At 38.9% G+C, this 25,190-nt stretch overlaps 2 protein-coding genes across 10 annotated transcripts in view; one reads left to right on the top strand and one right to left on the bottom strand.

The window, feature by feature from the left end:
* The window catches only part of SCLT1 (sodium channel and clathrin linker 1), a 44,540-nt gene extending 30,727 nt beyond the window's left edge, over positions 1 to 13,813 (bottom strand). The window contains exons 1-10 of one of the 3 annotated variants that reach the window (XM_087736826.1): positions 13,799 to 13,813; positions 13,134 to 13,216; positions 9,917 to 9,984; positions 9,163 to 9,215; positions 8,179 to 8,248; positions 6,986 to 7,041; positions 6,481 to 6,613; positions 5,565 to 5,687; positions 3,496 to 3,561; positions 760 to 830 (exon numbers count right to left, since the gene is read on the bottom strand). In XM_087736826.1, the coding sequence (XP_087592952.1) occupies positions 760 to 830; positions 3,496 to 3,561; positions 5,565 to 5,687; positions 6,481 to 6,613; positions 6,986 to 7,041; positions 8,179 to 8,248; positions 9,163 to 9,215; positions 9,917 to 9,984; positions 13,134 to 13,167 (674 nt within the window). In that variant the 5' untranslated portion in view covers positions 13,168 to 13,216; positions 13,799 to 13,813. The other 2 variants (XM_087736828.1, XM_087736829.1) reach the window with 2 other exon arrangements.
* CUNH4orf33 (chromosome unknown C4orf33 homolog) lies at positions 13,654 to 24,130 on the top strand. 7 transcript variants are annotated; one of them, XM_087736831.1, is made up of 7 exons: positions 13,752 to 13,780; positions 14,040 to 14,086; positions 17,166 to 17,355; positions 19,110 to 19,170; positions 19,365 to 19,416; positions 19,533 to 19,732; positions 21,419 to 24,129. In XM_087736831.1, the coding sequence occupies exons 2-7, from the start codon at positions 14,048 to 14,050 to the stop codon at positions 21,516 to 21,518; spliced, it is 642 nt and encodes a 213-aa protein (XP_087592957.1). In that variant the 5' UTR covers positions 13,752 to 13,780; positions 14,040 to 14,047; the 3' UTR covers positions 21,519 to 24,129. The 7 variants fall into 7 exon arrangements, with proteins under 7 accessions (XP_009467016.1, XP_087592961.1, XP_087592957.1 ...); XM_087736836.1 differs by lacking the exons at positions 13,752 to 13,780; positions 14,040 to 14,086 and adding exons at positions 14,101 to 14,126; positions 14,270 to 14,304; XM_009468741.2 differs by lacking the exons at positions 13,752 to 13,780; positions 14,040 to 14,086 and adding an exon at positions 13,654 to 13,740 and having other exon boundaries at positions 21,419 to 24,128.
* The last annotated feature ends 1,060 nt before the right edge of the window (positions 24,131 to 25,190 follow it).

The following is a 25,190-nucleotide window of genomic DNA, read 5'->3' as shown; positions in this document are numbered from 1 at the left end:
AGAAGTGTATTTTAAAAGCTTATTTAAAGCTTTAGGTAATGCTATAGAAAAAAAAATATCACTGGTCGATAATGAATAATAATCCATTTCCTTTTTATTGTCAGTCCACAAATCCACTGTTTACTGAAATTAAATTTTACTTTGACCTCAACCACCACTAACAAAAAGAGTTAACAGATACAGTAAACTGGCATTGAACAGACTACGGCGGTAAATGCTAATAATCATGAAATCGTGTCGCAGGTATTTTTCTCATTTTCCTGGATATACTTCAGGAATATGATTAATGCTTCTCTTACCTCTAACTTCCAAAGAGCCTATGGTATAGAGCTCTTTATTGACAAACAATGAATTGAAGTTTTATTAAAAACATTAAAACTTGAAACTACTTTGAACATTCAAATTTCAGAGCTGTAATGAGTAATTATGTAACTGGATTTTGAGCAAATTGTATTCGACTGAAAACCTTTCTTCAGAGTCAGTTTTGTTGTGATACTGACACTTTGTTCCTTTCAAATCAAAGGTCAAATGTTGACTGTTTCAGGAAACAGCTGAACCAAACACCACTAACTGGAAATATGCTACCCTAACACTAAGGATGCACACATTTGTAACAAACTGAAGAGGCATTAACTGAAACCATTGTAACTATCACTATCCAGTCCGTTTGCAGTACAAGCAAGGCCCATGATACAGCAGGAGGTTAGAAAAAGCTATAGAAAAGATATTTAATAGTTTTGTAAATTGCCTGGTTTATACCTCAGTTGTTTTCGTAGCTGCTCTAGTTCCACGTTCTGTTCTGTTACGGTTTTCAGAAACTGTTGATTGCTCTGCAAAGTAAGGAGATATTTGTAAGATGTTCCTTTTTCTATTGAAATTGTTACATTTTCAGAATTGTTATAAGGCATTTCTACAGAATATAATACCACAAAACCAGGCAGTAAGGTCTATTTAACACTGTGGCTAGTCTCCAAGTGCCAAGGTTTATGTAGAGTATTTTAGAAAGACAAATGCAGAGTGATGTTACCTAATCCTCCCCTTCTGTCCCCATATTTTGGTAGTGTAAGAACTTCCTGAGATGAGAATTGTAATAGCTCAGACCTGCCATCCACATTCCCATCTAATTTAGGTGTCTAGAATACCTTGTCACAATGAGTACCGCAGTAGACCAGATATTGCTGGAAAGAGTTCCTTTGTTTTAGAGGCAAGAAACAATGAGCAATTGCTCCTCCTTCATTTTTTCTATGCGTCATAGTGCTGGAGGTGTCATTCTCCTTCAACTGCCTTCTCATTTGAGAATCATTTCATGTTTTTGTTACCCTACTGGCCTTTTCTAGATCTTAAATATATCTCACATTGAGATATTAGAGATGACCACAACTGCAGGCAGCATTCAAGATGCTACTGTACTGTGGACTTAGGCACAATATATTCCTTTTCCCTCCTCTCCTAATAATTGCTAACATCCTTCTTGCTTTTTTGACTGTTGCTAAGAATTGTTTTCAGACACTTCCTACTTCTAAAATACCTGTTCTGAGTGGTAACCACTCAGGACTGAGTGGTAACAGTTAAATTCAAGACCATCACAGAGTACCCAAAGTGAAAGCTCCCTCTTGCCCACATGCATTATTTTGCTTTTATTAATACCAATGAAATGTCACATAAAATTCACTCAAGATACTCAACATCCTGAGATCTTTCTGCAAATTTCTGCAGTTTACTTTCACTTTCCACTACCCTGGATAGTTTAACATCAGTAGTGAACACTGTTGCCTCAATACTGAATCTCATTTCCAGAACACTTATAAATATGCCGAACAACTCCAACCTGAGGACATCTAGGAAACGCAGCTGTTTTCCCACAATAAAAAGCCTGACTAATTACTCTGTCTCTTCACTTCCTATTTTTCAGTTTGTTAGTTCAAGAAAGGGCATGCTTCTTTATCCCATGACATCTTTATGCCTTTGGCAATAGACCTTGCCAAATGTTTTTCTGGATAACGCAAACAAATGGATTACCTTTATCTTAACATCGTCTGTTTCATCTCCTTCAAAGAGTTCACCTGTTTCACTCTCTCCTCTCCACATCGTCTCTTTCCAATTTTACGATTTTAAGCATTCAGTGATTCTATTTTTTTGAGATACCTACTACCGATTTGCTTGTAACAGCAGATCAAACAGTCTGTGACCTCCAAATCCTCAGGAAAAACTGCTTTAAAAGCTCATCATTGTTTTTGCTTGAGACTGTTTTCAGACAGCAACCTCCCAGTAACTCCAAAGTATCTGTCTTCAGAGAATGGTTAATTTTGAGACCATCACTGACTACATAAGGCAAAAGTTCCTCTCCGAGTGCATAATTTTGCTTTTATTAATACTAATGAAACAGCTTGTAAACAGGACAACTGCTTGCAAGATACAATTCTGTAGTAATCTGCAACATACTACACAACACTGTAAAGGGCTCGATTGGAGTACTGTACTGTTTCCAGCACCACAGTTCAAGAATGACGGCACAACTGGAAAGAATTTAAAGGCGAGCAAGAAGAATGGTTAGACACCTTAAAAACATAGTCAAAGAACATTTGAAGACTTGACTTGCTTTGAACAGAATAGAAAGAGCGGGAAAAGAGAAAAATGGCAATATAAAAGTGTTCAATAACGGGCACTACGACAAAGAATGTAGTAATCTTTCCTTCATACCTACAATATTTCACACCAACAAAACAGACTTATATTTTAACAACAGGTCACATGTGAGGAAAAAAAGTTCCAGTGATAAAGACAGGAGAGAGGAGACTGCCTAGAGCAGGTTAGGGGTCTTTTTGCACTCCCAGTATCCAAGACAAACATTAATCAAAATTCACACAGGAATCATGTCTTTCAGAGAAGAAGCTGCTCAGCTAGAAACTTCAAGTCTTTCACCTCAATTTTTCTACCATATTAAATTGTTTTGTCAATATTGAAAGTCCTAGGCTAAAGCTTAGAGACTAAGAAGTCTCACTATCTAAGGATATGGATGAAGCACTAGAAGACGATTAGGGCTCAGAAAAATCCCTGAAAAAGGTCAACGACAGACACTGAAGCCAGCAGTGCCAAACTAGGAATTGACAAATATGTGGCAGAGCTAGCATACGTAAGAGGTCATCATTTAAATAAAATTTTCCTTTCCGAAGGTGGTTTTGAATGCATGACTTACACTCGCCATATACTAAAATTCCGTGTGTAAGCTTATCACTGACTTCCTGAAGAAACAGCTCACATAATATTAAGAGCTAACCTCTCAATCACCCTGACCTGGTGCTTGGAGTTCAGGAAAAAAGCCATTACTACTTGATTTTTGACTGGTCCCTAGAGAAGCTGGCAAGTCTGTGTTGCTCAAGTTCTTTTCCAACCAGGTATGTATGAAGGACTTTTTGCTTTGCTTTTATACTTTGAGGCTCTAGTAAGAAAAAAACCAATAATTTACTAGGTCACTGTTCAGAAGGTTTTACTTACCAACTCTATTTTCTCATTGGCTATATGCAGTTGCCGAGTCAACTGTTGAAAGCCAGTCAGTTGATCCTAAAAAGATAATTCAGAGCTGCTTATAATCATTATCATCAAAAAGAGTGTATAATTAGAGTTTCATAGTCAACCGAAAACATTTTCAAAGAAATTTATACATGTTGCAGGGAATTCCATATGCCTTTGTAGATTTTAATTAGATTGCTTTTAGCTGTTGACCCAGTAGTCTGGCAAATTAGATTTACTACTGAAAAACGTATCTGAATTTCACGCAGTTACAAACTGCCTCCTTCCAAAACTCATACACACTTACTATCACAGTATGAAAGCATACATGAGTAGTGCCTTTAAAGAGCCATGCAGACTACAATGCTACCATAAGCCTTTTTGCTAAGCACAGTAGCAGACATGTACCCCTCAATTAAAAAATGCCTGTATGGACATGTTTCATTTGCTCCGTGCCATATAGGATGTCTTGCGTCCATACAAAAAAATTGTTTGATTCAACTCCTGAGTCTCTGAACATGAACCCTGTCTTCCTAGGAAAATGAACATAACACAAAAAAGTCATCTGCAGCATGCCAAGTGTCTTCACAGCATAGAGAGGACTCAAGTCGCTGAGCTGGAATATCTACTAGCTGTGCTGCGTTTAACAGCCTCAAGGCCAAGTATTTGCCAGAAACCTATTCCAACAACTCCCTTATTTACTATGTCCAACCCTTACAACGATATCCTCTTTCACCTTTGCTTTCTGTCAATTCTAATTCTAGTTGGTCTTAACTACTTCTGTTTACCTCTGATAGCTATTTTCTGCTCCTCCATTAAAAGCAAAACCTAAACCAAAAAAGTTTATTTAACTGAAAAGTCTTTTTCTGTGGGAGACCAGTAGCATTTAAGAATAAAAGGCAGCTCAACCTCGTTCTTGTTACAATGGCATTAAAATCCACCAAGAATTTCATTACCAATGAAAAGTGGAGTCTGACAGCCCTAAACCCTCCAACAGCTACCAATGACTCTGTACGCTCTACTATGTGTGTGTTACCAGTAACCGACAATGCAACGCAAGAAATAATCTAATAGAAAGAACAGGAGCAAAAAGTTGGAACTACATGTAGATAAGAGAGTCCTCGTAACTATTACTTGAAAGAATTATGGAACTTGACAGAGCACAATAGCTGTACAGATATTCTTCCTGTTTCTCAGAAAAGAGCATATTGCTGAGGTGGACTTAATACCACAAAAGAACAAAAACCAGTAAAAAAAATTTCTGTTATACAGGTGAGCTGTAACTGTACCCACAAGTCTAGTGCAGTTGAAAATGGAAAGCAAATGTTGAAAGTTTGTAGCATCTCTTTACAGAGCTAGAAATATCTGTAGCGAGGTACATAAAGGCATGAAGTTTCTATTAGTTCTTCACACACTGAGCATTTTTATATAGCTTGTCAGGGCAAAACAGCTTCCTTTCTGAACTAAGATTTCCTGAGAGGCCTTCCCCAGAAACAGGCTGCTAAACACAAGCTAGCATTAGAAGAATGCTGGTGAACTTGATTTTTCATCTGTTTACACATGCTGCTTTACTGAATGCGACCAGGAAATGGAGACTACTTTTCCCACCTTCCCACTGTGACCTTCCAGACAAAATTCAGGATTCAAACATAGTAGAAAACGTGAAAGACTTCCACCTTAGAATTCAGAAATCTTTAGCAGCTTTTTCAGATGTTGAACTCTACTGAAGATTTCCAACCATGCAATTCAATCATAGGATTATTTATATGCACATGCATATCTCGTGCACATATACATATGCTAAGACTCAGACTCAGTGCATTCCCCAAGTTCCTGCCCATGTATTTGAAATAAAGAACTTTTCCACTTGTAATGGCGCATTTAGCTGATGAATCAGTAACCACATCTGACCACTCAACTTGGGATGACTATTATGGAAAACGATTAACATTACTGGTAGAACCCCCCCACTGCAGTTTGACTCCACACAGACCCAGACTCTCTACAGTATAGAAAGACATTCCAAAATTAACAAAAATATAAATGAAAATTACTTTCTGCTTCTGCCTTTCAGCCACGTGAATCTGCGTTTCAGTCATGCGTTCCTGGTACTGCTGCTGGAGTCGATCATGCTCCTCTAATACAGTCTGCCAGAGCTCTATTGCTTGTTCTTTTTCCTAAGTTACAGAACAACGATTTGCATAAAATATTCTATTACAGCACATTTACCTTCATCTATCATTCTCTAAATAGAGAAGTCAACTTCTGTTTTGAAGAAATGCCATTTTCTGTACTTTTCTCTGCACACATTACAACTACACAGACAAAATACCGAATTCAGACGCAGAAAAATAGATGCTTACAAGTTCAAATTTCACCTACAAGTGAATTGCAAGTTTTCAAGATTATTTTTCTAGCTCAAACTTTTACAGGTATTTACTGTAGGCCTACAGTAAATATAATATTCAAATACCAAAATTCAGCTGGCACTTCAACTTAATCATATGCAACAGGATTGATACATCATTGTAATAAGCTCAAAAAAATTTTCCTTATCTTTTCAGATTTAAATATTATTTTCTATATCCCACATATACTTGCCTCCTTATATCACATTACAACGTTTTTGATTAAAATGACACGCTACAACAAAAACATGAATCAAACCAAGTATTTCATTAATTTCCTGGTCGGGAATTCAATATAAAGATCAAGTCAACTAGGTAAAATTACAGGCACAAATTAATATTAAAAACTTCCTATACAAATCTAGGAGAGAAGTTCTTTCAGGTTTTTAAATTGGAAGTATAGGTATGTGTTTCTTTAGCTACAGAAAGTCAAGAGGACCTCAAAGTAGTCTCAAGGAACTCTGAACAAATGAATTCTGAACAAAGAAATAAACCAGCTTCCCCTCATCTGTGAATGCACAACAAGAGAAATGAAACAGTACAAATGTTTCATCTCACACACTTGATTTGTCAGTTGTAGTTGTTCTTGAAGGTTTCTCACTATTCCTTCATCTGCAGGAATGTCACTTCCCAGAGGCATGAAAGGAAGAGCCTCCAGTTGCTTCTCAAGACCCTCTTTCAACTCTGCATGCAGCCTGAAATTCAAAGAACAAAGTTCAGCAAAGTATTTCTTTAACAGGGATTTTTTTAACAACTGAAGTATACTGTACCTTCAATCTGTACATACTGTTTACTTCTAACTCAGATTTAAATGCATTATGTTCTATAAACATAACAGACAATTTGAAATAGTTTAATATCTAGTTCTTCCAGAGATATGGTTAAATCTCCTAAACCTGGTGCTGTAATCTGTATTAAGCACTTAAAGACTCTAACATTAAGCTTGTGAGTATGAGATCTTCAATTCTTAAGTGGATTCAAAAGATTTCAAGGTCCTAGAAAAAAGCTTTTTAAGGTTTAGAAATCAAGAAAAACAGCAGTAGTAACAGGGCAGGGCAGTTATTTACCTTTCATTTTCCTTGGTGACTTGTTCAAATTTTAGTCTCATCTCACTCATTTGCGCCTAACACAAAAAAACATGCAAGAGTAAGCACTCATTCAAGTGACACAAACTTCGGTAATTCTTTCATCTTTTAATTCTGACCGATACTGTAAAAGATGAAGAATTTAATCCAGTATAATACAGTAAATGAAAGACACTTTCTTCTTTAAGGGAAGTCACAGGATGCCGCTTAAATTGAACAGCTGCTAAGTCCTGTTAAACCTGAGCATTCAGAAGTTATTACGAGCACTAAACTTACCTTTTGGAATTCTTATAGCTTTTACAGATTGATTCTTAATTAACTAAGTTCTTTTAGAGATACAGTGGATAACTCTCATCTTTTATGCATTAAGCATTCGAGATAAGAGTTTAGGAATTAACTGAGGAGAAACTTCAGTTACATGAGTCAAATGGACTGTTTTGTTAACTAAATAGCCCACCAGCATAGTGCTTCTATTGCCTTCTAAAATCGGTCAAGCTTGAAGACGGTATTTGCAGAATCTTTTTGATGGACAGAGCAAGCAAATTAAGTGCATTAAACCAAAACCAGAGTATAACTCCTGCATGTAGATCACAAGTAAAAATTGCTTTCTGTATGCCACAGGTTTTTAATAATTAAACATATCACTTCGCTTTTTGGTGATCATATGAAGCATTAAAAATTTTCATTTTTCTGTGGTTGAAACGAAGACAGTCCCCCTCCACCTCAGCCTCCATGACAATAAACATTTACAGAATTATTTAAATCTGAAGAATTATTAAGGATGAAGAAGGCTGGGTGTATCTACACTTGCAGGACTGAGCTGGACTGCGTGGCCAAGATCAGACCTGTAAGGAAAGGGGGAAACAGCTGACTCCTCTGAATGTCACCTAGGGAAACACCTGCAACCATATCAGAACATCTAGAGAAATAAAGCATGCATGTTTCATTTCCCTACACTACTTCCCGAAACACACAATAACCTGTGCGATTTGGACAATCTCTCAGCCTTTTCATAGAAAGCTCTCCGTTCATCCATTTGAGGCAGACTGCAGTCCAGCAAGTTTGTGAAGCACGGTGCGGGCACGCTTTCCTTTACTGACAAAAACTGATGGCCTAAATACGAACAGTATAAAATACTAAGAATATACAGTCCGAAATGTTACGAACATCCACACCTGATAAAGCTGCAGCTGTTCTCTCATTTCTTCCAAGTGTTTATCATACTCTGTGATTAGAGTTGACAAGCTAAAAAGTTGAAAAACATGCTTAGAATAAATTTTGTAAATGCTGAAACATTGTTCAGATAATTAATTAGTTTTACAGAATTCTTAATCTAGAGAAGAGAACAAAACAGCCACTTTATTTCCAAGCTTGACGTTGACCAGAATCAAATGAACAAATTTAATTACTACTTTTAAAGTATGATCATTAACAGCAGATTTCCTGTATAACAGAACTAGAACACGGGACATTATAAATGAGCATTAATACATTAATATTTCATCCATAGAATCCCAAACGATTAAAGCCTAGACTTTATAACTGCTTTCACATACAACAGTAAAGCGGCCTGTAAGAATGTAAAATAATGTCGTTCTACTAATACACTTTTTCCTTCCTAATATTTTTGTAAATGATAGTAATTCTCTGAAAGTTCTATATTAGTTTGGAGTGATAATGCCTTAAAAGCTAACAAGAAAGGATAGGTTATTTTTATAACAGAAAGGAAATGACAGCGATTTTTAAACAATTTACTAATAGGCAACTCTTAGTTGAACATTGTCAAATAAGCATTTTTAAAAACATCCATCTGACTTCAACAGACAGCAGTTACCTGTGTTACCTAGATCAGTACAATCTTACCTGCACTTTTGTTTATTACCTTAAAATTTGGACTAGAGAATTCCTTCATTCATATCTCACCCTTTATTTTACAGATTGTGCAAGAAGAGTCATATATTTAATCTACTGAATAAACAGAATAGCATCTAAAAACAACTGCTACAGGAACACTTTCACAGACCTCCATTCAGAAGTTCTCAGAGCCATTAACGTGTACGTAAGACCACGTTCACCTGGATGTTTACACTTCTAAAAGCACATGACAATTGCTTTTGAATACTTTGTAGTATTCCCACTTATCCTTTGGAATCGGTTACCTTTGGTTCATCGTCCTGGATCCTGATACGCCATCAACACCAGGGGCATTTTTCTGTAATGGTATACTTTATGAATTAGTACTTGCACATGAGTCTATGTAGTTTTAAATGTTTATACGCAACCCAAAGCTGCTGTTCTGTCTGACCGTAATCATACACAATATCCCACGTGATTGCTTCCAGGTTTATGTTCAAAAATCCTTGAGTGCTGGCCCAATCTGAACAAATTATAATTTTTTTTTTTTTTCCCCTGGAGATGCTCTGATATACAGCATAATTGCATCCGAGGGGGAATCATCTTGCTCTTGAAAGAACAATCACAAGTTTGTGTAAATGCTAAGTTCATTTCCATGCACCTCAGCATCAGGACAGTGCTGATGCCCTAGCTTCTGTACAGACTTTCAGACAGGCTTATGGTGCCCAGCACAAAAAGTTATCTTCACATGAGACCAATCTCTTGGAAAAGAGAAGCCTATAAAAGCGAAAAAGTCTACTGAAGTAGAAAACAAGTATTCTTGCAGGGATGTGTTCTCCTGCATATGACAAACTTTTGAAAACGCACCAGAGATACTGGAATTCACCGTTATGACAGTTTTATTCTGCTGCTGCTTGGAAAAACAACAAGCAGCTCTAGAGTTGTGTGATGGACCCAAAGCAAGGCTGTGAAGTGGGCTGTGCTCTATGTATGCAAAGATGTTTGTCTCAAACCCTCATCACAAAAATTCTCACTACTTCCATCCCTGAGTTCACATACCTGCTCAGCAGTAGCTCTCAAAATCTCATCTGTTTCATACTGTCCAAGTGCCATGTTTAGCCTCTGATCTGAAAAATACAAAGTTTGAGAATCATAGCTACGACACGGGCCATTATCTAGATAAACCTGACTGGCAGTCAGAAATATGTTTAAAGGTGCAGTGCTTTCAAGGCACACGTGCTTCATAAAATTTTTCCATTTAGCACAATTATTTAATGAAAATAGGGCTTGAAAAGGCCTAAAAAGACTGTGTAATAATAATGAACTCCGTTTCTTTCATATTCCTTCTGTTTTCTTTTAGAAATTTTAAAAAATGAAGTTTCTGCCCAGAAAAGTCACAAACACATACACATCTTAATGATTCACAAGGTCTAAGTGCAACAAATCACATTGTGTGTCCAGTTCAATTAGCTGGATGTTTGACAATTAACCTGTTCTTGGGAACTCAACCCTGCAGTTCTCAATAAACTTGCAACAAACTTAGGTCAAGAGAGCTTCGCTGATAAATGGATCTGAGCACTCAAGTATATCCAGAAGAAACCCAAACAAGAATGAAGAAATGCCGTCTGTCAGCATCTGCTTTTTCTGAAAGAAGCAAAGCATAACGAGCAATGAGGTTTCACACTGCTGACCTGGGAACATCAACTAAAGCATCACTTTTCCTTACCCATCTAACTTTGGCTATTGGGATTTCTACTGTTTCTACTACTTGTACTACAAACAAAAGAACCAGCAGACAGCTGGAAGGGAGAAATATCAGCTCTTTCCACTTGTTCACAGAGCGTTCTTTACCTAACAAAAACAGTATAACCAGCCGGTGAAAAGAGGTGATTATCCTGCTGCATTCAGCGTTGGTGCGCCCTCACCTCGAGTACTGTGTGCAGTTCTGGGCCCCGCAATTTAAGAAGGCTGTGAAGGTCCTTGCATGTGTCCAGAGGAGGGCAACGAAGCAGGTGAAAGGGCTGGAAGGCATGCCCTGTAAGGAACAGCTGGGGACTTGGGCTTGTCTGGTTTGGAGAAAAGGAGGCTGAGGGGCAACCTCATTGCTGTCTACAGCTTCCTGAGGAGGGGGAGAGGGAGGTGCTGATCTCTTCTCCCTGGGATCCTGACAGGACGCCTGGGAACGTCTCAAAGCTGCACCAGCGAAAGTTTAGACTGGACATCAGGAAGTGTTGCTTTACTGAGAGGGTGGTCAAACACTGGAACAGGCTTCCCAGAGAGGGGGTCGATGCCCCAAGCCTGGCAGTGCTTAGGAGGCATTTGGACAATACCCTTAATAACATGCTTTAACTTTTGGTCAGCCCTGAATTGCTCAAGCAGTTGGACTATGTGATCGTTGTAGCTCTCTTCCAACTGAAATACTCCATGCTATTTTATAAGAATCTGAGTGACACCTTTGTAGCTGGAATGGGTAAAGGGGAAGAAAAAGGAAGCCAGGAAGGTAACGTATACATTTTGATTAAAAATAACTTCTTGCCTATTCTTCTTGATACACATCCCATGGTCCTTCTTCTGGTTCTGATCTTCTAAAGGAGGATATAGGAAAAAGACAGAGGGGACAGAACGGAGGTAATAGTAAAAGGATGCCAAGGAATAGAAAGGGGAAAGTAGCTGCCCTCACCAGCCAAAGCAGTCTGCAAACATGAGAGGCCACAGGTGCAAAAGGGGACAAATCTTAAACACCCCTTACAGATGTACTCACCTTCAACAGTGAATCATTAAATACATTCTGATAAAAGTTCTATGTATTTAGTAGCTTACCACAAAAATATGTCATGGCATGGATGAATTATTATTTGTAGGGTTGGCTGCTGATACTGCAGAAAGCATTCAGGTAAAACTCAATTTATAACTGATCAGTGCCAGAGACTGGAATTTCATTCCGAGAGCCTTCTTTACAGCTACACATTTAACACAACAAATACTTATTCTACAAAGCTAAATATAATAGTGCTTAGAGAATCTCTTTTTATGTGTATTACACACATTCAGCATTTTAGAACTTTGATTTCACATTCATGAAACAAGAGAAACATCAATCCATGTATCAGACTTAGAGTAGGCCTCAAACAACTTTTGTCTCGGCTGGCACGCAAGCCAACTTCAAATTCGTCATTTGGCACCTTTCAAAATGTATGAAGTTTTTTAAAGACGGAATTTAACTCCTTGACAGAAAAGGCAACTCTTGCCACTTCACAGTGAATAGTCTGAGCTCTGTTTAGAGCCTAAAGATTTACAAAATAAGAAGCTACACCCAGACAAATTAAAAACATATGAAAAAGCAAAATACCAATATTTGAAAATCCATGATTTTCTCACATCACAGTATAATAAATACTCATGCAAAACTCGACAAAGATATGGGCTTTTGAGCTGGGATACCTCTTGGCTCAGACAAAAGCTTTTCTGCTGCTAAGGTCCTTGCAATTAAGAGCTGGTCTTTCAACTTTGGCCACCCAAAGCTGCCATACAAAGTTTAGTATCAATTGAAATTTTGATTTTTGAGTGATGCACAGCCATAGCACTTTATGCACCATGATCTTGTCCTACTTCCTTCTGCCCTACCAAGTTTTCCCATAACGCTAATTAGTGACAGGGACAGCAATATTCCTGGGACAACACATCAACCCGTTCCCTATTTACAGGAATATAAACTGTGCAGAAGGAATTTTTGCCAGTATTTTGCTGGTAAGTAATTAAAGTGTACTCTAATTCAATCATATTAAGCTTATGTTAAAATTATCAAAATTGTAACAAAAACCACTTAATTAAAAATACTGATTTTAGTCTGTAAAGCCCATTTTATGAGCAACTGGCAAGACAACTTTTTTGCCTTTCAAGTGTAAGCCAAGCATAGGAAACGCGGTAGTTTCTTAACTAGAGAAAAGAGGCATTATGACAAAAAACGCATGTGCGTTTGGCTATTGCCCTCATTAGCAGCTTTTAATTATTAGTCTTCAGCGAACCAAAAAACCAGTTTTGATGCTGTTCACTACAGCAAACACTGGAAGAGCTACAGAACATAAACCTTCACTGCTACAACCACAGGCAAAAGGGTTTCTACCCCCTGTAGAAACTGACCCCGGCTCCGAGAGGCAGCGTCCGGGCCTGGACTCCTCCGCTCCCTCCTTCCCCCCGCCCCGGGCAGCTCCCGGGCCCGCGGTGCCTCGGGAGCCGGCGGGCGGCCCACGAGGCCGACCACTGGCAGAGACCTCACCTGGCTCTCCCCCGCCGCCGAGCCCCGTGGCCATATTTCCCGTGGAAAGCTTCGCCGCCGCCGAGTTTCCCCCCGAGAAAAGCCTGCAAAAACCCGGTTACTTGAGCCGCTCGCCACCCGCGGCGGGGTTCGCCTCCCCAGCAGAGAGGGAAGGCAAGAACCACTCGGGAGAGAGACGGAGGCGACAACCGCCGGGCGCCGGGGACGCACTCCCCTCGCCTACCGCCTCGCACTTCCTTCGGGAAGTACAGCCGCGGCTGCGGCTGGCTGAGGCGGGGGCAGCAACCACAACCTCCCCCGCCGCACCGGCCCCTTCCCCTCAGCCCGGCGCGGCAACCACGCCACCACCCGAGAGGGAAACGGCCGCCGCCGCCGCTCTCCCCTCGCTCACCCGCCCCCGGAGCGGTGGCCACCGCAGCCCCTTCCCTCAGCGACCGGCGCGGCCCCAACCGGCGCCTGGGTCACGTGGCGGCGGAGCGACCGGAGCGGGGCGGGCGGGGTGAGGGAGGCCGTGCGCGCATGCGCGCTGCGCAGGACGGGAGGTGGAGGCGCTCAGCTGCCTCAGGAGCCGGGTTTTGCTTCGGAGTCGCAGCGGCTGTCTGGAGGTGTAAGAAATCCGCGTTAAACTTCTCTGAGAAACTTGTGGGGTAAAGATAGGCGCTTACGCGTTACGTTTCTCTCCAGGAAATGCCGCTGCTGCTGTTTGGGGCTGGAGTAGCTTGGGGGGGGGGTCACCCGACGCGGGAACCTCTGGGAGCTCGCGCCTGTGTCTAGTCATGAACTACCGCACAAGCTGCTGGCTCTTGCACGGTTTCCAACTTTCCCCCTCTCCTCCTGGGGCAATTAAGAAAAACGCCAGGCTAATTACTTCCTGCTTGTGTTTGTCCTTGTTACCAACGTCGGTAGGGCTTGGGATGGAAGACGTAAATCCCCTCGATGAGGAGAGGCGTGAGGTGATTCCAACGGCAAGCAGCAGTAGCTTTCTCCTTGCTGGTGAGGTGGGACGCTCGTGTGGCTCAGGTCTGAGGGGCTGCCAGCTCTGCGTCGCTTGAAGCCGTGCAGTGCGAGTGCTTTTAAATGGCTGAGAAAATACTTGCTGTAAAACTATTTCATTTAGCGTTTGCATCTCTTTACAGTGTATTAACAATGGGCTGAGGTGTAGTGTTAAAAGGTAATGAGAGGTCTCCTCTTGCTGTTTTAAATGACTTTTACACCATTGCTACGTGTTGCTGTTTTTATTATAATTGAAAAGCATGCTAGTAGCCAGCTTACCTAAGTCTATGCGATGTAATAAACTTAAAACTTGCACCAATGGCCATTAATTTGGAAAATCTTAGATTTGCTGTCCTGTAAATTGAGCAACCTTAGCACTAGGTAGACTTCTAACAAAAGCTAGAGAATGTTTTGCAATTTTCCTTATTACTTTATGGTTCTTTTTAAAATTGCATGTTCTTCTATTCAAGAGTAATATCGGTTTACAACAATCAGTTAAATCTTCAGTGTGTTCATTTTGGTACACTACAAATAGGAATGTGTGATGCATCTTGTGTCTCATCTTCATTTTAGACGCTACAGTTACAGTAGCGTCTAAAGTAATTTAGCACGTTCTATTATTTTGCTGTTTTTTTTAAACTTGGTACGTTGTGACTTTTTTCCTGAGACAACCTTTCAGATCTTGTGCACAAGAAGCTTCGCATTCCTTACTTCAGTCAGGAATTGTAATAGCTAGTCATGTAATTCTCCCTGGATTTTAAGAGCTTCCCAGGCTACTTTTATTAGAAGGCTATATTACTTTAAAACACTATTGAAATCTGGCAGTGTTTTCAAATAGGTGTTTCAGATATATGCCTTGACCAGTGAATGCAAAGAGTTAAATACATTAGCACAAACTGAAAATAGAATAATAGAAGGAAATGTTGACTTCTAGGTGCATAATGTTAATTTAATAGTGTAGTATAAGATGGGTTCATAACACTGTATTAACTTTCTATAGATCCACTCATCTACTCTTAAACTTTACTCTTGAGTAAGTGATCCTACTTGTGGAATTCTGTCTTGTTTCCTTTCAGAGTAGGTGTGCATAAGGCATGTGCGCTCCATTTACAGGAATTCTCCTGTTCATTTCAAAAAACTCTAGGAAGAGCCTTACCGTCTGTGGATACTTTATGCTCATGCTGCTCAGTGTTCGCAGCTTAGAAAATTAAAAACACAATACTTGCCTACATTTCCTGTGGATTAATATTTTCTAGATCAGTTTAAGGCTAAATAGCCCATTGAGTATGTTTCAGCAGCTGTTTGTGTTGTGAAATGGACTTGTTATTTAACATATTGCTCTTTTATTTGGTGGCGTACATGGTAATTATTGCAGAAGAGTTGTCACTGTACTTGCTTAGAATACCTTTTACTAGTTCTCTCTTTTTGTTTTAAACTGTGGATGATTCGGCTTTGCCTGTTTGAGGTACTACTAATGCTGGACGACGAGCCAGTTTCTGCTGGCTTAAGGATGCCGTTAGGACACTGCTGGGTGTCTTCCCTCCCCACGCTTTGTACGCTGACTGTTTTCTTTCAACCTGTGTCATCTTGTTTCCAGAAACTTGCCACTTGAATTGCAGTGAAGGTTAATCATGGTAGAGTCATAGTTTCTAGGGCTATCCCAGGTCTCTTGCATAAAGCACATCTGATGCTTGTCTAGCATATCATGCAGTTAAAATTCTGACCTAAAAATTTAATTGGTTTTCAGTTTATTTAAATACAACCTTGTCAAAAGTGATAGTCCGATATTTGACTTTCCTTTTTTACTGGACTTCTTAAATTAAGGTGTCTAGTTACTAAATCTATTGCTTCAAATTTTCTCTGTCACACTTCTTTGGTCACATTATTATCTCCTTGATTGTGAGTATATCTACTTACCTGATGTCACTCTAGCTGTTTTATGGACTTGAACTCAAAGATAGGAGGTCTGGTGCTTTTCAGCATGAACATGAGTGAATGGAAACTGGCTAGTGCAACTGTAGCAGAGGGTATGAGATGCAATTAATGTGTAGTCATAAGAGCAAGGCTACGGCCTATAGGGAAGTGTGATGCATGCGGTTACATTGTGTCTCATGGTACCGCATCTGTTGATAACACCTGCAGAATGTGGTCAGTTGCGCTTACCTTTCTGTGAGTCCCAGGAAAATGGGTATCTGGGTAGAGATGAAACAACACAATTTAGCATTCCCCACTGAAGGAAACGTGGTTACAACTTAGGTACTGAGCTAGCACCTCTCTGGTCACAGGACTTAACAGCATGTGCGTAATTCTCAGGCTGTGTACTGCCAGTTCACTTCTTGTATGGCTAGCAGATGTGTAAGGGGACGGATAAGGGGCCATAAACTTGTTGGCAACTGGGCTCCACTGATTCTTTTGCTTATTAAATAGATTAAGGCTATTCATCAGGTTCGTACAGTTATTTCTAAGTAACAACAGCTGTTGGAGTGCAGTGTTCTCTGTTCTTGCTGCTCCGCAAACATTCAGCGTGTTTAACAAGACGTGCTTGTAGTTTTCCTTCAAATCCTGTAGTTCAGCTGGTTTGCAATGGCCACAAAGGAAAGTTTTAGCTAACTCTTTCATCTTCTTGAATCTCAGATTCATGGAAGTTTTTTGTCAATCTGTTTTTCTTATGTTACCAAATCATCTAAGATCATGTGGTGGAGACTTTGTTTTGTTTATCTGTTTTCTTGATAAATATTTTTGATGGTTTTGGAAGGTGTTTATTTAGGTACATAGTTGAAATGCCTTAAGCTTGTTAACACTTCAGAACGATTTGTAACCATGCAGGTATGAAAACCTATAAAAAGCATTCATGTAGCTGTTTATTTAGTTGCTTTATGAAGCTAAACTATCCCATCTCTTCCAATGTCTAAAATCATGATTCGATGATTGACTTTGTACGAAATCATGCTTTTTTCCTAGCCAAGCAAACAGTGTAGCCGGTGCTGAAATGGAATCTGTGATCTTCTTTGACAGAAACTTCCTTTCTCATTTATGTAGCACATGAAGATGGAATTTACAGTTAACCACACATGGGATGGTTTACCTGTGAGCCATGAGCCAGTAACAATTGTGCTGAAGTCAGACAATGCAGGACTGCTGATGGAAGTTAATGCTCCCTTCTTTAATGATCCTCCAGCACCACTTGGAGAGCCAGGGGAACCTTTTAGTAGACTGTGGGACTATGAGGGTAAGTATAACTGTTCTGCTGCAAATTTATCTGATTTGTGTAGACACTGATGTTCCTCTGTAGTTAATATGCCTGGTCTTTGTTTAAGAGTCTATGATGGTTATTTTTTCAAACTGATCTAATGGTTGTGAGCGTATGATGTCTAATTCAATTTGGTTTCTTTAAAAAAAAAAAATTTAAAAAATTTAGTTTCTGTGGGGAAGAATACTGGGAAATAATTTAGTTGTAATCGCCACCTTACCCCTATACAGCTCCTTAAGTAACTGTAAGCCCCATGCTATATTCAGCTGTAAACCACCCCAAACTGTATCAAGAATGATGCTCTTTTCCTAGGTGGTGAATTGTTTTTCATCACTAACACTGCTGGTTGTAAGGTGAGTGGTTGTTTTATTGTAGTGCAACAATACAAATGACTGGGAAAAGAAGCTAATATGTTATGTCACTCGGTGGCCATGAAGAAATGAAGTACGATGAGCTGGATTGATTTCAAGAATGATGAGGTTGACTCTTCCTGAACCTGTCAATAGTATAGGCACTCAAACTTAGTTTCTGGGTTACTGGAATAATAGAGGCTTGATCTGTTTGAATATCAAAACAATTTTGTGCATATACATTTAAATGCATTTGCAGTAGGCAAATAGAAGTAAAATCCTAAAGACAGGTTCTACTTTTGCTTTAAGAAGTAGTGAGCAATAGCTAAAACATTTGTCTATTTTAATCACTTTTCCAAAGTATATTTGAGGAATAGGAAGGTATGAAACAAAGGGCAGCTTATAAAACATGATTCAAAACTGTACCCAAATGGAATGGGGAATATTCTCATAGTAATGCTGTTTTCTTTCTCCTTTGTTGTCAATACTTTCGCTTTTACCTGTTGCTTTGAATAATGCAAGAATTTAATGTTTCCAGCAGCTCTCTACTTCCTGATTATTGAGCTATTCTGATTAAAGCTCTACTGGAACAGTATTAGCACCTCTTTGATGATATTACACTAAATAGGCTTATGTAAAAATAAAATAATCATATCTAATTATAATTCTAACTCAGGGTTTCTAATAATGTAATTGCTGTGAGAAACACCATTATATTTCTGCTTTGTGTCCCTGAAAGGTGATTCAGCAGTCACACCTGGCTTTCAGGTACACCTGAAACAGTAATCCCCTGTCCAAGGTATCAGATGCTCCTCTTTTCTTATTTTATTTCTTTTTCTTTTTCTTTTTTTTTTGTTTTTTTTTTCTCTGGTGCTCTGAATCCTCAGGGTACCAGCAAACACAAGACTTCTGCACTTAAGTGCTCTACCTGGAGTGTGTGCTGTGAGTATGATTGACTGGGATCACTCTATCTTGGTCAGCTTTGTTCACAGCAACCGTACTAGGTGAAACAGCTGTGTACTGATGCTTTTCTTACTGCACTGGCAGCCAACATGAGTTATTAGATCTGCTGTTTCTCTGCTGCATCAAGACGAGTGTTTCCAAAGCTGGAGTTGGTAAAGTAAATACAATTAGTACGGTGCTTTATAAAGCTCTTTATGATGATAGGCATTAAAAATGAAAGCTCTTGAAGTTACAATTATGGCACAGCATTTCAAATAGTTAGGAAGCTGTCAGTAGCGTGGACACAGCTAGATAAACTCTGGCATGGCACAGACCAAAAATCATGAAAACAGAATTGTTTTAGTGGGATATGAAGGTGTCAGGATATTACAAAATAGTCAATATAAAATACTGACAGCCTGTTGTTCTTTTTTTTTTAAGTTGTAGAAGCATTTTTCCTGAGTGACAGAACTGAACAGTATTTAGAAGTTGAACTTTGTCCGTAAGTACAGCACTCTGAAAAAGTCACAAATGTTAATTTGCGTTTCCAGTTCTAATGCGTGTAAGATATATGTATGAGGAAGACTGGATACAGAAATTATTCCAATATGGGGAATGTACACACTTGTGGCAGACAGTGCACTGGTAACTTGGCATCATTTTAAGAAAATTGTGCTCTGATTTTTTTTTGACCAGCCATGGACAACACTTGCTACTGCTGCTTTCTGGCAAAAAGAGAGTGTGGAAAGTAAGTGGTCAAGTACATTCATGATGTACAGAAAAACTAATTGTTTTCAGCTACGTGTTGCCTGATTGGAAGGTGGCATTACCTTTTTTTTTTTTTTCCTTCCCCTCTTTTAACAGGAAGAACTTCCTTTAGAGTTTGAGGTGACCAGAATGAAAACCAAGTGGGAGGGTAAAGCTCATCTTCCTTGGAATTATTTTCCACCGTGCATGAACAAGTTCAATGCATTTGCAATTCATGGCTCAGGAGAAGAGAGAAAATATGAAGCGCTTTATCCCGTGCCTCGACATGAGCTACAGGAAGGACAGAAACCAGATTTGTAAGCATGAAATTAACTCCTTTGTAATATAGTTGCACTATTCTTGGACTACTTAAAAAAGCTAATCTGGCTTTCAGATTGAGTGCCACTAGTATTTTAATTATACTGCTTAGCCCCAGATCCATTGGCACTGTACTTTGTATAAAGCACTGTGGCAGATAGCTGTAATTAGCGCTTGATTTCTATGTTATCCCCCAGGTGCATAGGAAATGATGCATTCAACACCATTGGCATCTGTTTTATCACCTTCCTCAGCTAAATCATAGATAGGTGGTTCTACTTTTTCCTTGCCTCCAGCACTTCCTGGAACACCGTTTAGTGTTAACTTCACCAGATAAATTTCCAGTAAATCTCTTCTGCTTCTCCCCTACTGTTCTAAACAACCTCACCTCTACAGGTGGCTCCATATGATCGAAAAAAATTTGAGAAGGCAGACTAAACTGAAAAGTATAATAAAAGGATACCCAGTATCAATAGAAAAACTAGAATATCTTGATTTTTAAATTGTGCTTTGGCCCTGTTTATTTTCTTTGACTGTGAGGCTGAGATGATTTGATTAAAAACAGCTACTTCTTGGCATTTTGTATAAATGAACTAGCTCTAGAGGGTACACTATAGTGCTTATGCGAACTTGTTACTCAACATACAATGACAGCCAGGTAAGGTAAATTTTAGATAAGTTACCATTTTTGCCTTTATTTAAGAAAGCTAAGTTGCTGCTGCAACTGTTTGTTTAAAAAAAATTCTAAGCTATTTCTAATAAAATACATGCTTTTTATCAGCGTTCTGTAAGAAATAGATACTTTTATTTTTCTGTGGTAAACTGGAGAATGCCTGTAATATTCTTCAGGAAGGGATTCTTTCTGTTCTTTCTATAGCACCCCTTCCAAAAAACCTCTTGACTTTTTCAGACGTTGCTAGCAGATGCAATTATGTGAAGAGGTTGCTCCTTGCTACTTTCATTGCTCTTAGTTTGCCTTTACTCTTACAAATGACTTCCTAATAAGAGAATTCCATTTACCTTTTTAAATGATTAGTGTAGTGTCAGATGTTCTATCTACTGTTTGGCAGTTGTTTAATGTAAGTATTAATTAGCAATTAGCTTCAGTGCCTTCCTTCTATTGTTTCTGTGTGGTAGCCTAAAGGAGACATTCTTAGCAAGAACTGATTCATAATGTTTAAAAGAAAACAACACTTGTAGTCTTACAGAAAAAATACATTTACTAGCTTCATTATCCGGTCTTCCTCTTTTCTGTAAGGAAAGGATATTCCTGTGATACGATTTTTCAATTGGTCAAGAGTTGTAAATTTTTACTCTATTGGAGTGTGGATAAGTCATAAAGCAAGATATCACTGTGCTCTTGCTCTGACTGCAGTTCCAGGCAACATAAGTTGAGGGAGTTTAAAAGGTGAGCACTTTGTTAACTTCACTTTATGCTGTGTGATGCTTGTTCATAGTTGAGGATTTTGCCCTGTGTTTTCCAGTACAAGATTTTCAGAAGCACAGTAGTGTTTTTTGTTTATAAACTCAAGTTTTGGAGAATGAACACATGGAATGCTGGTTACATTCCTGTCCAAGAAAACCTGAAAATAAAGATTAATTAAACCTGTTGAGGATACTGCCTTTTATTAAGACACATACTACAAGACTTACAATGCTTTTGTTTATTTCTCCTCTCTTTGCAGTCATCGCCTGGAAGTTTTCAAAGATTTGAATCTGAAGGGACTAATGGGAGAAGATTGGAAGCAGCCTGAATCAGATATATGGAAGTCTCTCACTAATTAAATGGATTGAAGCATAAATTTTTATAGCACTAAGGTTGGATGAAGCTGTATGGAAACAACTTCTTCATTCTGAGCAGAGTTTGTAAATATTGGATTAGTAAGGCTTTCCTTGACGCCAAAGTCATTGATCAGTCTTAAAATCAACTGTAAAGTATCTGGGCTAGTTGATTCTAAATGTATGAAGTATGCAGTGGCTTGTGTTTCAGTTCATCTGGGTATGGAGTTTTCCATCTATGCAAGAGATGAATCTGCTCCTACCGATGAAGGGGGAAAAATGTGCTAAAATTACAGCTGTGTTTTCATGACAGCTCTAAGCCTCACAAGGCCAATATCTGGCTTGGAATCTTTGTTTCCTGTAGTTGCTGCATTTCTGCTGTACTTTCACTGCTGCTAGGTTGTTTCTTGGCTGTTTAATGAGCTTCTTGCCTAATTTTTTTGATTGCAATCAGGAGAAAGAATGCCTCCTTCAGGAACAGAAAAAAATATAGCTATCATGGCATTTTGTGGCCCAGTACGTGCATTGCAAGATGCTGCAGAGGTATAACACTACCCTTTCCTGTACCTTCTTGTACCTAAAGTTTTCACTTGCACAATGCTGAAGGGGGAACTTAATCTCTGCTTCAAATTCAGTATGGAATTTCTAGTGATATTTAGGTACAGAGGATAGATTTACAAAAGGTTTTATGTATTCCAGGAAAAGTTTCTGGGAGAAATAATGTTTAGTAAAACCTTTTAATATAGTTGTGTGCCTGCAAAAGCTTGTTTGTTCCAAGATCTTGTCATATCACCTTAAGGATTCAGCTCAGACGTATGAGAATTTTGTTTGCATGCTACCTAACATTGGAAATACTCTAATTTTATGTGCCTGCATTTTCTACACATGGGCATGAATGTTTTTAACAGTACTGAATACTGTTAGATGGTAACATCTAATCTGTAAACTCTCACAGGATTTACAAATGAGATGTTTCCTTTTTGTCTAGCATAGTAAGTGCTGCTTGATTGTGGCTGCTGACTTGATCCTATATAAATTAACTTAGAAAATGGGAACCTTGACCCCTAAACAGATCCTACATCTGGAAAGTTAGATGACTTTAAAATCAAACTTCTTTGGTTTAGTTCAGAGTGAGAATTCAGACCAAGACATGGTCCTCAGTCCTTTACTAGAAAGAGGACTTCCTGCATCCTGTTGACATGTCATCGTCACAGGGTAAAAGGTGGTCGTGTTCTCTGGTTTTGTGAGAGGGATCGTTTTAGGAGTCTGAGAAAATATGTCTCAGTCATAATTGAGGGTGTATCTTTCAGAAGTTATGCCCCGAGGATGTGGTGTTGGGTCTCATCCTTTTGTGTAGCATTTTCTGCTGAACAATTTAGTATCCGACAGGTTTCTGCAAGGGACTGGTGTTCTTGTAGTGTAACATCCTGCTCAAAGCAGGGCTATTGTTGAAGCTAGATGTGTTTGCTCAGGGCCTTGTCGAGTTTTGAATAACTCCAAAGATGGAGCTTCAAATGCTCTGGGCAGCCTGTTTCAGTACTCAACTAGTTCTGTTATAAAAACTTACCTAATTGCCGTTTCCCATGCTGCAACTTGTGTCCATTGCCTTTTGTCCTTTCTCTGTACATCTCCAAGAAGAGTGACTTTTTCCCTATAACTACTGATTAGTTAATTAAAGATAACTGTTACCTTTTGTGACTCTCGTTAGTAAGCAACTTCCATTCAGATAATACTGACAGACAACTTAAAAGTGTAACTTGGGTTGTAATTCAGAGGCAGCAATGCTCCCAGGCCTTTCTTGCTTGTTTACCTCATAAATGGTTCTAAAAATCTTGTGTGTAGCTTTAGACGTCAAAACGCCTGTAAAGTTTTGCACAAGACTGCACTCTAACTCATATTACTAAAAGGATTCTCTGTTCTCTTCTGAGCTTGTGTGCAGTAATAACCATAGTCTGATGGTCATGTTTGCTTTGCTATCTTTAAACTTAACTCTACCTGTAAATTCTGCCGGAGAAGAAAAGAAGATGGGAATATCCTGCCTTTGTGAAGAACATCTTGGTGTGATTAATATCTGAGACAGAATGTTACTTCAGAGTTTTTGTTTGGCTTAGATTCCATCTTTGTACTTGCAGTTTTATAGAACTATACTTTCAAGTTTAAGGATGTTAGGCTTTTTCAGATGCAGTCTTTGGCATGTCAATGCACTCAGCCATCCAGTTGTTTTTGCTATCTTTTAATTAGACACTATAAATTCCTTGCTATAAAGTGCCATCTGTTGAAAATGAGAAGTATTGTACATTCAATTGTTTGGCTTCTTTTCTACTTTCAATCCTTGTACAGTTTTTTAAAGAATGGCATCGGTCTGAAATACTGAATAATCCAATAAATGTTGATTAAAACCATCTTCTAGATACTGGCATCTCAAAGCTGCTTTTGAAAGTTCAGTCAAAAGCAAAAAGCATTTCACTAAACTTTTAGACTTCATTTTAAACACTTTGTCAAAAAAGTGCATGCAAAGGTTCAAAATGAGTTTACTGTTTTTCTCACAAAGGTTGTTTTCATGTGATGAATGATGTTTTGTATGTAAAGGACAGCAAATCAAATTATTTATTCAGAGACTTCATCTCATTCATTCCCACTTCAAACTGACTGCTTCAGATTTGACTTTGGATGTGAATTACAGACTTTGAGGGAAACAGATTACTTCCCCTAAATAAGTAATTTAAAGTAAAATAATTGTCTCTGCAGTACAAAATGTAATGCTTGGTTCTTCTGAAAATGGGAATTATCCTACAGGCTTTATTCAAGGCACGTGCTACTCCGCACTGCTGTCAGGTGGTTCGCTTGTATGTTTCTAAGCTTTAAGAATCTGTTTGAACTGTAAGTGCTGGCTTTCATCAGAAGATTACCAAATGGGTTCATGGGGTGCAGAGTTAGAACCCGTGCACCGACTTGTTTCTAAAGGTTTAAAGTTAAATTATTCCCTTTGGTAGAAACTTACTGTAGGAGGGAATCTCTACATAAGGCATATGTTAGATGGAAATACGGTGTCTTGGCACATAGCAGTGAATTCCTGGCTCATCAATGGACAATACAATGCTTGCCAGTGTCACTTCAAGCTCCCAGGACTTTCCAGGGGTGGGTATCAATGTTCATTGAGACGACTAGCTAGTGCGTGACTGTTTCGCTCTGATCTACTTTTTCACCAGGCCTTGTTCTACACAGTGGGGTCCAGTTGTAGCCCATCTTTCCTGAATTGGCTCTCTTTTGTGATGACATGCAAATGTGAGGAAAAGATAAAACAAACTCTGTTCTGCATGAATTCCATTTAAGTATGTGTTCATTAATTGTTAATCCTGGTTTAGAAGGAATGCAATTCAATCCAGTCTAGCTCAGTGTATGTGTGTATGTACACGCATACATATATATAGACTTTCAGCATTGTGCTGTTTTTGTATGTCAAACTTGTATCAAGGATAATACAGATAAATTCTCTAAATTATCATGCCGGATATACTTTATGTAGGATATCAATTTGTTAAAATACAGAGCTGCATGATAGAAAGCATAGCTCATGGAAGCACTCTATCCATAAATCCATTTCACTTTGAAATGGATTTAAACACTTCAGCTCTGTGAGCACCTCTTATCCATTGCTCTCTTAAAGAACCAAACCAA

This window comes from Nipponia nippon, unplaced genomic scaffold (assembly GCF_047370975.1).
Source record: "Nipponia nippon isolate SJK-2023a ecotype South Korea unplaced genomic scaffold, ASM4737097v1 scaffold_6, whole genome shotgun sequence".
Taxonomy (NCBI): Eukaryota; Metazoa; Chordata; class Aves; order Pelecaniformes; family Threskiornithidae; genus Nipponia; species Nipponia nippon.
The sequence above is the reverse complement of the archived record's forward strand: the minus strand, read 5'-3'. Positions and strand labels throughout refer to the sequence as shown.